Below are 14,790 nucleotides of genomic sequence, written 5' to 3' on the forward strand. Positions count from 1 at the left end.
AATGATATCATGAACTTGTTTTATTTCATATATGCAGTATATATATATATTTTTTTTATTATTTAGCATTTATAAATCACATCACACCAGAACCCACTAAAAGTATTTGCATATTATAGGCCTAGTAGTAATATTTAGAATTTGCTTATATTTTCAGTTTTCATTTCAAATTTTGATAATTTTAATATTTTTAATGAGCTTTAATTTATATTTCAGTTTTAGATTTAGTAATACTACTTCAACGCATTTCATTTCAGTCAGTTGCCAAGCCAGCATTTCTAGTTTTTAATCTTACATTCATATTTTAGTATATTTCTGCTTTATTCCAATGAACAAAAATGATTAATGGTTTTATTTAACAAATATCAACACTGTCTGAAACGGTGTTCTACTGTATAATAAAAGTATCTATTGTATAAAAATAATCCTATATATTTATTCAACATATGAAATACGTTTGCAAATATTACCTAATATTAGGGAAAATGTTATAATTCTAGACATAATGACAGTCACTTTTATTAAATAAATAACACAACCAAAATTCTCTTTCCAGAAGGTTTTTTTTTAACCTAATGAGAGCAAAAATGTTTGAAAAACACACAGAAGTCAAATAATAATAATAAAAAAAAATCAACAGATGTTTGGTGTGTGATTGATTTTACTTTAATATTCAGACAGACATACAGTGACACTGGAGAAACCCAGTGTCTTATGATCATTCAATAGTGCTTTCAGTGCTGATAAACACACCAGGAACTGTGGCGTTTATTGCAAGGGGTGAATGTGGAAAAAAAAATCTTTGTATTTGTGAAGTTACTCAGGATACAATTAATAAGGGAGGAGCCTAGTAGTCCAGGAGACCCATTTTCCTCTTAAGGGACTCGGGCATCTCAGGGGGTGGTGGACGGGGCAGACGGAAGTACACCTTCACTGAGTCATAGATGAACCACTGTAGGGCGGTCAGCGTGCCAATCATAATGATTCGAGCAACAAGACCCTTCCACATACCTGTGGGAGAAAGACTCTTGATTTATACATAGATTGACCACACAGTTGTTATTTAACGGTTACTCTGCTGTGCTAATATATTCCTCTGACTTAAAACAAATAAATCAATCAACTGGGATAAAAGAGCCAAATGAAATGAGATCCCGCTGAAAGTGATGTGTTCTAATGGGAAGAAATACAGGAACAACAGCTACCTCTTTTGGTAAAAAAAGAGTATTACATCCTTCTGCAACTTCAGTGAAATGGTGCTTCAATGTTGATTTTTTTTAATAAGCACATGAACAAAATAAGCATGTATAAAAATTTTAACAAAGAAAATCAATCAATTTGCTAGGAGGAATAAACAATGTTGCACAAAGACTGAATAGCTTTCTGTGTTTTTGTTTGAGAGAAAAATGTATTAATATAAATGTTTTACTTTTAAATGAAAAAATATGGTTTCTTTCCTGAGAAGTTGTCCATCCAAAACAAATAAATAGTCGTCAAAACTTGACAAATTGCAAAGTGGCAGTTAACATATTAGATTTAACAAGAAAATGTTGTTTAGCAGGATAGATATTATATATTTTATTTATTTATCTTGTTTGTAATAAACAACTATAACTAATAAGCAACTTTTTCCCAGCTGACATCCACAAATTATCTTCAGTATGTGATTAAATTTGGTTGTGTAACAATGTCTTTTTGGAACAATGTGTTTATGACTTGTTCTTAATGCAAAAGTAAGAAGAAAAATTTATTTCCCCCTGAAATATTTAGCGACAAAGCATAATAACCACTTTAATATACTTGATTCTGCTTGGTTATTCGTGACATTCTGTAGTCAACAATTATTGTATAGTGACCATTAAATCGTATAAATGACTGTTTTCTCATAGCAATGCTAGACACTCTGCAGTCTCTTCTTCTCATGTAATAAAATAACCAATTCAAATCAATATTTCATGTCCATGAATTTATTTATTTGGTAAGCAATAATGTAATATCAGGATAATGTACCGTCTTGCTGGTCATTATGGCAAAATAAAGCCCTCAGAGGTTTGATCAACAGCTGTTGACTGTGTGCACTCACCTACAGGTCCCAGTCTTTTCAGCACCTCAACAGCTGAACTGCCTTTCTCTTTGTTCAGTACAGACACCACAGAGTCCGCAGGATGGGACACCACAGCACAGAACACGCCAGCTGATGAGAGACACAGCAAAGCTTACATCTATCTATATGGATCAACACAAAGTTGAGCCAGCACTCTTTACAAAGACATACCATGGTAAATGGTCGATCTAAAAGTTTCTAAACTTGTATCTTAGGACCCAAGCACTTACCAATATAACCGGCAACAAAGGTCACCACCAGCTGCTCAGGTTTGGTGCACTCACTGCGGGGTTTTGGTACTACGTGCTTGTACAGCAACTCCACGGTTCGCTCGAAACAGGCAAACTTCATCATGGTGTAGGGGATCTGCCTCAGCCACAAGGGATAAACGCCTTTATAGAACCTGCACAGATGATAACATCAACAATCAGTACTCCAGCACACAAATTTTACCCACAGCTCTGGGATTTAACATGGCCTACCACTTCATGGCTGAGTTGCTGTTGATCCCAATTGCTTCCACTTTGTTATAATATCACTTAAATGGATAGTTCACCACAACATAAAATGAGTTTCTTTGTTCTGCTGAACACAAAAGAAGAGATTTTGAAGAATGTTTGTAACCAAGCAGATAGAGCAACCATTGACTACCATGGTTGTTTTTTCCCTATCTGCTTGGTTACAAACATTCTTCAAAATCTCTTCTTTTGTGTTCAGCAGAACAAAAGAAACTCATACAGGTTTGGAACAACTTGAGGGTGAGTAAATGATGACAATTTTCATTTTTGGGTGAACTATCCCTTTAATACAGTTGACCATGGAATATTTATCAGTAAGGAAATTTCATGAATGGACTTATAGCACAGGTGGCAACCTATCACGGTACGCTTAAATTCACTGAGCGACCCAATTCTCCTGAAAGCGACCCATTCTACCAATTTCAATAATACCTTTGCTCCATTTTAACATTTAATAAAAAAAATAAAATAAAAAATATATATATATGTGTATTATTTTTTCTAGAAATCATGTTTATTATCATTAACTAAATTAAAACTATTAGAACTATTTTAAATTGTATTTTAATTTAAACAAAGCTGACATAAAATAACTTAAACATTTCATCTAGTTTACGTTTTTCAACTAATATTTATGTTGCCTTGGAAATTATCTAAAATAAATGTAATTTAAAGGACTAAACTTATTAGCTGCAAATAAATGAAAACTATAACTAAAACTGAAATAAAAAATAAATTAAACCCAAACAGCAATATTTAAAAAATATTCACATAATGACTAAAATGAAACTAAATGTAACATTAAAACTAAAAATATAATAAACGATAATTCACAATATTAATAAAACTGATAGAAATAATTGGTGCATAATTTAGGAGAATATTGTGATTACTAAAATATATGTGCTACATAAAAATATAGTTGTCTAGTACACTGAAAAAATTTGGTGTAGAACCCATTTTTACTCCGAAATTGCTAGTGAATTTCACAAATAATTACAAAGAATCAGCAAGCAAAACTAAATTAGGCATGACATTGTGAAATAGTATTTTCTTGTAAAACATACTGCAATAATCCAATAATGTATTTTTTGGAAAAAGGATTTGCATCAAGAAATCCCTTCAAAATAAAAAATATTATAGAATAAATATCACTGTATATAAATTATACTACATTAATTTCATTGTCATTGTCCGGCTTTTTGTCTCCAGTCTATTTTGACACAAGTGTGAGGAATACCAGATCTACTTACGCGTTTAGCCCCTCCTCAGCATGCATTTTGGGGGCGCACTCTCTCAGGGTGTTAGCATATCCAGGCTGTGTCTGGATGCGCACTTTGCACGCTTCCATAGGAGCCAGTGCAATATCTGCGAAAAACTCAGCGCTGGCTGATGCGGCCAGATAAACGGATATCCTCCACAAGTAAGCATTCTCCTGTTCACCAAACCAAACCACAGCAGTTAGTTGGTGATCCATCACAATTGGATGTGCAAACATATGTTAAAATAACTGTTTTGGAACAATCTTTGCAGAGCCAAATTAGTCTCGGTAATTTGTATCCCAACTTACCTCTCCAAGCATGTCATTGTAAAAGGACTTAAAGACTTCATAGAAACCAAACTTGCAAAGGCCTTGCATGGAATAGCCAATGAATGTAGGAGCCCATCCTTTGCCCAGCCCCCTCACGCCATCCTCTCTCAAGGTGACTGAGAAACCATTGAAGATGGACTTGTACTTAACCGGGTCCACCTGGGAGACAACAGGAATTATGCATTAGTTAATGTCTGGCTATAAAATCAGTCCAAAAAAAGCTGCTAACTTGTTTAGTTTTTACATGAATACCGGTAGTTTTAATGTTACATTACCTGTATGCGGCATTTAATGAGGTCGAGGGGCACGACAATGGTGTGTGTGAGGCCACAGCTCAAAATCCCACCAAAACCACAGAGGGCGTAATATTTATTTGACCCATATTCACAGCTCACATCTGCATCTAAGGGAGCAAAACATTTAAATTTGATCACAAGCATCAGTATGTGATACAGAGGGGATAATAAATGCAAACTTAAGTCACACTTTTAAAAATAAAGCTTCTTTATTGGCATCTGCTTCGATGAAGGACATTTAACATCCATGGAACCTTTCCATTTCACAGAAGGTTCTTTATATTCCCCAAAGAACCTTTCTGAGAACTGTTCTTAAAAGAACCCCATTTTAGTGAGAAGGATATTTTAACAATCTTAAGAACCTTGTTTTACTATAAAGAAAGTTGTGTATTGAAAAGGTTACATGGATGTTAAAGGTTCTTATAGAGCCATTGAAGTCAATACAGAAACTTTATTTGTAAGGCTGTTCTTCAAACTAAGAACATTATTATTTTAAGAACTGTTTACTGAGAGATCCCAAAAATTCCTTTTTGGAACCTTGGAAGTGTACAGTTTAAGCCAATTGAATGTGTTTGGAGGCCAAGGAATGCGAAATCAGATGGAGTTTAAGGTCATCTAGCCTAGTTCTAGATCATGACAAATGTGGTGATGTCAGAATTGAGAATTAATTGTTCCTTTGAGTCCGATCCAGTTCACAAAATCTGAATGATTTAAGTCACAAATCGGATATTGTGCCTTTATCGAGTTCAACTCACTGAGTCAATGAACCAGCTGCAGCAGTTAAAGGTTTCGTTCACCCAAAAATGAAAATTCTGTCATTAATTACTCACCCTCATGCCATGTTCATCTTCGGAACACAAATGAAGATATTTTGATGAAATCGGCGAGCTCTCTCACCTCTCCATAGACACAATTTAATTTTAAGGGCCAGAAAGGTAGGAAAGACATCGATAAAATAGTCCATCTGACTACAGTGGTTCAACCTTAATTTTATGAAGCGAAGAGAATACTTTTGTGCGCAAAAAACAAAACAAAAATAACAACTTTATTCAACAATCTCTTCTCGTCTGTGCCAGTCTCCTACACTGGTGACGTAGTGTAAACAGTGCAGCACTTCCGAGTTCTACGGCTCACCATTGGCTTGCGTCAGCATCACACATGCGTTGTGGTGCTCATGTGAACAGCGGCGGCCAATGGTAAGCCGGCGTTCTGACGTAGCGCTTCGAAAGCGCTGCACTGTATTTACTATGTCAACAGCGTAGGAGACTGACAAAGATGAGAAGAGATTGTAGAATAAAGTTGTTATTTTTGGGGGGTTGTGAGCACAAAAAGTATTCTCGTCACTTCATACAATTAAGGTTAAGTCACTGTAGTCACATGGACGATTTTAACAATGTCTTTACTGCATTTTGGGCCCTTGAAAGTGGTAATTAAATTGCGGTCTATGGAGGGGTCAGGGAACTCTCCGATTTCATCAAAAATATCTTCATTTGTGTTCCGAAGATGAATGAAGGTCTTACGGGTTTGGAACAACATGAGGGTGAGTAATTAAAGGTAGAGTTCACCCAAAAATGAAAATTCTGTCATCATTTACTCACCTTCGAGTTGTTCCAAACCTGTATGAGTTTCTTTGTTCTGCTGAACACAAAAGAATAGATTTTGAAGAATGTTTGTAACAAAGCAGATAGAGCAACCATTGAGTACCATTTTTTCCCCTACTATGGTAGTCAATGGTTGCTCCCTCTGTTTAGTTAAAGACATCCTTCAAAATATCATCTTTTGTGTTCAGCAGAACAAAGAAACTCATACAGGTTTGGAACAACTTGAGGGTGAGTAAATGATGACAGAATTTAAATTTTGGGGTGAACTATACCTTTAACAGTGAATAACTGGAAAAACGTCACAAAACTATTGCATGACTGCAGGAGACTCACAAATCATATTGACTACATTCACAATGATTTTGCATGCTTTTTGTGCTCATTCATTGTAATTGTAAAGACGAAAACAATCAGCACATTATTCAAAATTTCTCATTTTGTGTGTCCCATTGAAGGAGGATGAAACGGGTATGGGGATATAACTTTCATTCTTTTAACAGTCAAGAAGTGTCTTTCATATTCAAGTGGGAGAATTTCTTTGAGAAAAAGTGCCTAGGAATTAGTAGGCATTCATGACAAGGTATTAGCCAGGCATGTAATCCTTGTGGAAGTTAATTCTTTACGAATGGAATGACAAGCAGTCTGACAGTCCACTTTAAAAATAGTAGTGTGATTTCACTGAACTTCATCATTACACCAGCGACCTTTCCAAATATCTTACAACAAATAATAACCATAACAATTACAGCAAACAAACCTAAATAAATAAATGCAAACAACATAGATCTAATTCCGGTAGCAATTTATCCAGTTCAGAAGATAAAGAACAATAACTTCTTACCAGTAGGAGATGCCGCAGCAAGTTTGCGTTTTATCTGCTGGCTCTCTTGTTGCTGATCTGGTTTAGTGAGGAAAAGAGGAGTCTGGAAAGGATTCGATCGTGCCAACTGTGTTAGGGTGGTTGGGTACATTTTCACCAGGGGTTTACTGGCAAAAACAGACAGGGGACAATTTAAATCAAACAAAAGTTACGTTTTTTTTTGGCGTACATTGCTGAGAAACAGTCTCTCACTTAACATTTTGGAAAATTCATGTTAAAAAGAAACGGTACACTCACTTGTTGGTTGTAAAGAAACGGCGCCTCCTGGGTGCATCAGCGGCAGGCGAATCTGAGACATCAGATGACCTCAGACTAAATCACCCTGACCTTCTGTGACGTCACCACACTGAGACTTCACCCTGAACACTAACCTATTGGAAAGAGGTATGATGGTATTAAGGGCCATACTAGAATTCATAAAAAAATAACAGCCAATGCATCAAGATATTGGTGTAAATATGCATCCAATTAAATTGTAGTTACTGTATAGTATCCCACTGCAAATGAGAGCTCATGGTAGCGTACATGAGCTTATTACGCACAGCAGTGGGTAGAGTAAGGCGATTAAAATCAATGAGACGGTCTATTCTTGGACCGGAGCATAGAGCCTCGCACCTTTATATCCTCCTTACCTATACAAGATCAAAGTGAGGTCAGAATTTCCAGTGCCTCTGTGAGGAACTGCAATGCACCGCAGCAAACCCTAAAGACAACACATTTAGTAGGGGAAACATCCTAATAATTTAGGTCAAACAGACACTTAAACAAGAAAAAAAAAAAAGCCAACTGGAATGTAGATGATACGAGGTAAACGCTTTATTAAACCATATTCTGTCATATACATAAAAAGTACCTGAACCCTCCCAGCTTTATTCCACAAATCCGAAGCACTTTATATGTCAAATAAATACAGATTCAGAATATTAAAATCGTAAATGTATCAGAGTAAACGTCATAATGATGGGCAGTTTACACATTGTCCAGTTATACTAATGTATAAGTATCTTACAATGTTTATTAACCCAAATTCGTTTCCAAAGGCGTACTTAAAAAAAAAAAAAAAACATTTTAATAGTGACAATTACATTTTAATAGTGACAATTTATAGTGTATATATTCAAAATTTTAGCCAACAGTTTTTTGTTAATTGCTCAAATGTTATGCTTTGTAAAACCACTTGAAATTCCAGGATCTTGAAATAACACAAAATGAAATGAATAAAATTATAATAGTAAAATGACCTTATCTTCCAGAATACATTGCAAAACAGTTTATTGAAAATATTTGTATTTCGACAAGTACATAAATACTACATCAACGTTAAGATGGATACGGCACCTTTAAAGAAGCTAGATGTGAAAATAAATGCAAAAGTATTGTCACAAGTAGACGCTACATGTAGTTTACAAACAAAACAAGTGTATTTAGCCGACTCCTTCAGCACTTCGACTCGTTTATGGACAGCACCAGCATTAATCTGTAAAATTAGAAAAAACATACACGCAAACAAGACAAACATACAAAAGGCAAGAAAAATGATTTTTTAAATTAAAATCAGGATTCATTCCTCTAAACCAGTTCATCTCAAAGAGGGTGTATAGCAGAGAAAATGATGCAAAATCTGTGAGTTTCTGTCTTTGTATGAATATATAAAGATCGCAGGTAAAAGTCCACGGCTGCTGAATCAACAAAGGGAGGTACTGGCTGAGTATGACAAAGAGGGCAAAGACTTGGGTGAACCTCATGACGTTCATTTGCTAGTGCCATCATCTGCCCCGCTCTGCTTGAAGAGTCCAACCTCATTAGTTTCCATGGCCTGGTAGACAAAGAACAGGAATCCAGCGACAGCGCTCAGGAGCAGAAGCTGCACCCACACCGGCAGGCTGCGCCGCACTCTGGACTTCACAGAAGGGGGCGCCGCAGGCTTGGTAGCAGCTAGAGGGATGGCGGCCACACGTGGAACTGATCGGGTCTCTGTGTAGGAAGAGGAGCTGGTTTCTCTGAACTCTGTATGACGGAGACGGGATTCATCCAGCCATGTCTCACTCAGGGGCCGGCCAGCTGCTCCTCTGATTGGTCGGCGACAGGTGGCACTAGAAACAAATTTGAAAAATACTTCATTCAAGATAGATTCTCTGAAAACAAAAGAAATGTATCTTGTTTTAAAAAAGGTTTACATATTTTACTAAAAACAAAAAAGGTAATAATACTAAAATAGAATAGAAAATGTCAAAAATACGCCCCCCCATGCTTTTTATTAGATTTAGATTTTTTTAAAGTGCATAATCTTTCACAATGTGAGACTTATCTGGTGTTTGTTTGTAGACATTTTTTCGATTTTCCAAAAAATTTACAGTTTTATGGGTCAACAACACATTTATTAATGCAAACCACACAATCACTTGGGATAGTACAACTGTCTGAATAGAAAACCTTAAGTAGTTTGGCATAATCTTTTATTATCATTTCTTAAATATTTGTGTTACAATATTTTAAAAAAATATCTGAAAAAAAGATTTATCCGTCAAATCAAACTCATGTGATTGGCCAACAAGAAACAATGTCGACAAAATCTCTTAAAATATCTTATGATATAGTACGTTTGGTTTAGGTTGAAATGTCAAAATAAAAACCTAATGATGTTTATGAATAACTGAGTTACTGAATTACACTCTTACTGAGTGTACGTTCACATGTATTCAATGTCTAAGGGGGGAAAAACGCTCAAAAAATAAAAAAAACCAATTTGCATACAAGTTTTCCAAACCTATATGAAAGCAAGATGAATATCAAGATTACATTTCTAAGAACTTGGCACATGTTTTCTTTAAACTAGATACGTATTTGTGTATGAACCTTATACATAAGGCCCTGGGGCCAAATTAAAGACGCAAGTTCATAAGAATGTGCCTAAGTGCAAATTCTTAAGAAGTTCTCAAATATTTTCTTAAGAAAATGACAGACTTTGATGTTGTTTGATTTAAAAAGGCAGATATGGCTGAAAACTCCTTGAATGAAAAACTCCTCAAAGTTTATCTTTTTTGTGCTGTTTGCAGATTACCATAGTTACCATATTAAGCGCACAGGCTATTTTCGTTGAGACTGGCTTGACGGGAGTTACTCACTCAGCGTCATGTTTTAATGCACCGTGTCAAGTTTAAATAGTTATTCCAAAATATCCTGTCTAAAGTGAATGCGTCCTGTATCCGTGTTTGCTGCCTCGCTAGGTCAAGCTAGAGTAGTGATCACTTATGAGGGGCCGTATAGGCCATAATTACAAACACTAGCGAAATGAAAAACATTGATCAACCTTAGTGAAATTCATTCACTGTAGTGAATGAATCAAGTCAATTGTAGTTGATGAGAGCTAATTTCGCTTGGATAGAAAGCTGTGTTCGCACTTCCGTTTCATTTGTCGCGTACGTGTCTTATAAACTCTTTCAGGCAATGGCGGTTAGTCGTTGTTATGGGTTGTAATGACTTAAGTAACGTGGTCAGCGTCCCACTGGTGATATTAGTTTGCACTGTCCGTTTGGTGGCGCTAGCAAAAGTCTTCCCTGCAATGTTGAGTCGATCGCACTGCTCAATGACGAGATGTCAGCGCAAGGTGAGCTTTGTAGCGCCGTTTCATCCCACTTTAGGCGTGTTTGGCTTCCTATACAATTCAGTATTCTTTCAGATGATGTGTCATAGCGCCCTCTACCATATAACAATGGAAAGTCTCCATCAATGGCAGGGAAAAGTTGGCTGAATCTGAAATCGCTCCCTAAACCCTCATTCACTATTCCCAGCATTACTCCACTAACACAGTTCACTTGAAGGAGTGAATGAAAAGGATGGAGTGAATTTGGACAGCCATTGAGTGTACATCAGTTGTACATTGCGGTGCAATGTGGGATAGAATAATTGCACTCAATAACGTCCACTATGGTGGTGTCGGACACCACTACAAATGGCTGTCTCCTCAAATAATGCCCTATTTGAGGGTATAGGGGGGCGATTTCGGATTCAGCCATTGTCTCATAAAATGATGGAAATTTCCATCAATGGTGGGGAAAGAGTCAAGTTAGAAAGTAAGAAGAAATCAGCAGTTTAAAATCATTTTATTCTTAAAGGGTTAGCTCACCCAAAAATAAAATTACTCACCTATTCATGTCGTTCTCGATTTCTTCTAGTCTGTGTCAGACTCTTATGCTGTTGACGTAGTGTAAACAGTGCAGAGCTTCTGAGTTCTATGGCAGAACGATGGCTTACCATTGGCTAGCTCCTGCATCAGCATCACATGCATACCTCGTGGTGCTCGTGTGAACAGCGTCGGCCAATGATGAGCCAGTGTTTTGCCATAGTGCAAACAGTGCAGATCTTCCAAGTTCTATGTCAACAGTGTAAGAGTCTGACACAGACTAGAAGAAATTGTTGAATAAAGTCGTTATTTTTGTACACAAAAAGTACTCATCGCTTCATAAAATTAATGTTGAACCACTGTAGTCAGATGGACTATTTTAACGATGTCTTTCCTACCTTTCTAGGCCTTGAAAGTGGTAATTCAATTTCTGTCTATGGAGAGGTCAGAGAGCTCTCCAATTTAATAAAAAATGTCTTACTTTGTGTTCCGAAGATGAACAAAGGTCTTATGGGTTTGGAACGACATGAGGGTGAATAATTAAATGACAATTTTCATTTTTGGGTGAACTAAACCTTTAAAAATGTTTCATGAATCCGGCCCCTGTTGTTTGTTCAGTGTGAATGCTTGAAACATCTTCCTCTCTATACCTGATTCCAGTGGGAGTGCTGAGGTTTTCAGTGGGAAAGATATCTTTTAGAACATCTCTCTCTACCGTCCTCGGGGTCTGATCAATGGCTGACACCTTTTCCACCTGCGCACAAAGACAAGAGCCACAATGATGTGAACACTGAGGTGGGAAATAACACCATAAAAACTTGCATGTGCATCAATTCTGAAGATTAATGTTTTTTTTTTTTTGGCTTTCATTTTAAAAACAAAAGGAAGAGAATTATATAACACCACAACCGTGTATGACCCGAGGTAAACAAGTGTGAGAATCCCACCAAGTTTCATTCTGCTCACGAAATTACCGTGTCTTTCTTTGGTGTCTGCAAATGGCTGCTATCATGACCACGAACAGAAGTGATTTGGGAGAGGAAAGGAGTGATTTTGGACTGTCTTGTCTTGGGCTGGGTATCTGTTGAGCCACAGCTCCCCTGATAAACCAACAATGTAAATGATGGCTTTAAGCTTTAGTGATGACCCTGAAACTAGAAATTCATGTAACATTGTAACTTAAACCTAATACACTCTTAAAATAAAGGTTCCAAAAGGGGCAATTTGCAGCAATGCCATTAGAGAACCATTTTGGGTTCCCTAAGGAACCTTTCGGTCAACAGTTCTTAAAAGAACCATTTTTACTTTGTTTGAAGAACATCTAAACTCTTTTCCACTATAAAGAACCTTTTGTACAATGGAAAGGTTCCATGGAACCATTGATGTCAATAAACAATCTTTATTTTTAAGAGTGTACCATGTCAAAAACGAAATGTCAACAGCAAACCTGGGAAAGGTGAAACGAGACCGGAAGAGAGTCCTCTGGGGCCACAAGGTAGTCCCTAAAAGAAAGTGAGTGTGATGGAAAAACCTCTCTTTGGCCATCACAGGAAGACGAAAGATGGTACCTCATGTCTATCAAGGGTTTAGAAGGTTTGTTCTGACTCAAAAGAGGCTTTGAGAACTTTGATACCGAGACAGATTTGACTTCCTGGGCCTTCAGAGAAGAAACAAATTCTCATGAGCTACTAAAATGAATGTTTCATACGGTTATAAACTATACTTGCTTAGCTGAGAGACCTACCACAGAAGCACGACTTGCAGGTCTACAACTCAGGACGTCCTGCATGCCCTGGCCATCAACCTGATATTATGAAAATTTAAATTTAGACACTTGATATTGCATAAATGTGTTGGCTGATTAGATAGACCTTGATGTAAAGCTGAAAGCATTAACTAAAGATGGAAGTGTGTGTGTATTATCACCTCAACACAAGCAGTATTAAGAAGGGAAACAAGCGGCTCTCGATTGGACTGTCTAATCGGAAGGGAAGTGATGTCATCAGCATTCTCATCAAACTACAGACAAACCACAAAAGACATGAGCATTGCAAGCAAATCAAACCTACACCATTAACACTACTAAAAATGACGCTCTCAAGTTGAAAAATGGAAGATTTATGAAAGCACCTTGTCAGCAGGGCTGACTCCATGTAAACTGGATATGGTGGACTGGTAAGAAGAGTTGAGATGTTTTAGTGATTCTGACCAGTCAGTCGCAGACATGGAGGAGCGCTTTAAGGGTTTGGGTTCATTTGGCACTGCCTTTAATATGACACCATAAGAAACACTGTGGCATTAGAATATGACCTGCATTCTCATGTGTATGTATGATGCTTCTTCTGGACCTACCAAAACATATGTTTTTATCCTCACCAGCGGAACAGACACCTCCTTCAAATTCTACGATTTCCAAACAAACAGATGAAGCAGAAACTTTGACCAAATTACCAAAATATACTTCCGATGGTTCATTCTTATTGGGCGGTACATTTCCATGCCCCATTCATCCTTTTCTTACTATACTGGATAAAATAATCATATATATATATATATATATATATATATATATATATATATATATATATATATATATATATATATATATATATATATATATATATATATATATATATATATATATATATATATATATATATATATATATATATATATATATATATATATATATATATATATATATATATATATATATATATATATATATATATATATATATATATATATATATATATATATATAAATATATATATAATTAATACACTCACCTAAAGGATTAGTAGGAACACCATAATAATACTTTGTTTGACCACCTTTCGCCTTCAGAACTGCCTTAATTCTACGTTGGCCCATATTGATAGGATAGCATCTTGCAGTTGATGGAGATTTGCGGGATGCACATCCAGGGCACGAAGCTCCCATTCCACCACATCCCAAAGATGCTCTATTGGGTTGAGATCTGGTGACTGTGGGGGCCATTTTAGTACAGTGAACTGAACTCATTGTCATGTTCAAGAAACCGATTTGAAATGATTCGAGCTTTGTGACATGGTGCATTATCCTGCTGGAAGTAGCCATCAGAGGATGGGTACATGGTGGTCATAAAGGGATGGACATGGTCAGAAACAATGCTCAGGCAGGCCGTGGCATTTAAACGATGCCCAATTGGCACTAAGGGGCCTAAAGTGTGCCAAGAAAACATCCTCCACACCATTACACAACCACCCACTGTGCAGGCTGTTGTAACAAGACATGATGGATCCATGTTCTCATTCTGTTTACGCCAAATTCTGACTCTACCATCTGAATGTCTCAACAGAAATCGAGACTCATCAGACCAGGCAACATTTTTCCAGTCTTCAACTGTCCAATTTTGGTGAGCTCATACAAATTGTAGCCTCTTTTTCCTATTTGTAGTGGAGATGAGTGGTACCCGGTGGGGTCTTCTGCTGTTGTAGCCCATCCGCCTCAAGGTTGTGCATGTTGTGGCTTCACAAATGCTTTGCTGCATACCTCAGTTGTAACGAGTGGTTATTTCAGTCAAAGTTGTTCTTCTATCAGCTTGAATCAGTCGGCCCATTCTCCTCTGACCTCTAGCATCAATGAGGCATTTTCGCCCACAGGACTGCCGCATACTAGATGTTTTTCCCCTTTTC

General features: G+C 36.7%; 2 protein-coding genes across 7 annotated transcripts in view; both read right to left on the minus strand.

Moving 5' to 3' along the window:
- slc25a3a (solute carrier family 25 member 3a) lies at positions 1-8,891 on the minus strand. 3 transcript variants are annotated; one of them, XM_079818216.1, is made up of 9 exons: positions 7,623-8,891; positions 7,228-7,361; positions 6,952-7,097; positions 4,489-4,616; positions 4,193-4,372; positions 3,876-4,057; positions 2,335-2,507; positions 2,084-2,194; positions 1-1,011 (listed from the first exon to the last, which is right to left on the minus strand). In XM_079818216.1, exons 3-9 carry the CDS (start codon positions 7,079-7,081, stop codon positions 848-850), a joined length of 1,068 nt encoding a protein of 355 aa, XP_079674342.1. In that variant the 5' UTR covers positions 7,082-7,097; positions 7,228-7,361; positions 7,623-8,891; the 3' UTR covers positions 1-847. The 3 variants fall into 3 exon arrangements, with proteins under 3 accessions (XP_079674342.1, XP_079674340.1, XP_079674341.1); XM_079818214.1 differs by lacking the exon at positions 7,623-8,891 and adding an exon at positions 7,474-7,586; XM_079818215.1 differs by lacking the exon at positions 7,623-8,891 and having other exon boundaries at positions 7,228-7,547.
- Positions 7,784-14,790, minus strand: part of tmpoa (thymopoietin a) — a 21,725-nt gene continuing 14,718 nt past the window's right edge. For 2 of the 4 annotated variants that reach the window (XM_079818211.1, XM_079818210.1), the window contains 6 exons: positions 13,040-13,132; positions 12,858-12,917; positions 12,561-12,770; positions 12,088-12,213; positions 11,764-11,867; positions 7,790-9,083 (listed from right to left, as the gene is read on the minus strand). In XM_079818211.1, the coding sequence (XP_079674337.1) occupies positions 8,741-9,083; positions 11,764-11,867; positions 12,088-12,213; positions 12,561-12,770; positions 12,858-12,917; positions 13,040-13,132 (936 nt within the window). In that variant the 3' untranslated portion in view covers positions 7,790-8,740. Of the gene's footprint in view, positions 9,084-11,763; positions 11,868-12,087; positions 12,214-12,560; positions 12,771-12,857; positions 12,918-13,039; positions 13,133-13,243; positions 13,379-13,465; positions 13,600-14,790 lie in introns of those variants that run through there. The other 2 variants (XM_079818213.1, XM_079818212.1) reach the window with 2 other exon arrangements.

This window comes from Gobio gobio (genome assembly GCF_949357685.1).
Source record: "Gobio gobio genome assembly, chromosome: 5".
In the NCBI taxonomy this organism is placed as follows: Eukaryota; Metazoa; Chordata; class Actinopteri; order Cypriniformes; family Gobionidae; genus Gobio; species Gobio gobio.

Bases quoted from the DNA above. Each gene is read 5' to 3' on its own strand.
- slc25a3a (XM_079818216.1), bottom strand. From the start codon at position 7,081: ATGTACCCAACCACCCTAACACAGTTGGCACGATCGAATCCTTTCCAG. The intron at 4,058-4,192 runs GTAAGTTGGGAT...TTTGGTGAACAG, and splicing joins ACAATGACATGCTTGGAGAG to GAGAATGCTTACTTGTGGAG. The intron at 1,012-2,083 runs GTGAGTGCACAC...TTTCTCCCACAG, and splicing joins GAAAAGACTGGGACCTGTAG to GTATGTGGAAGGGTCTTGTT.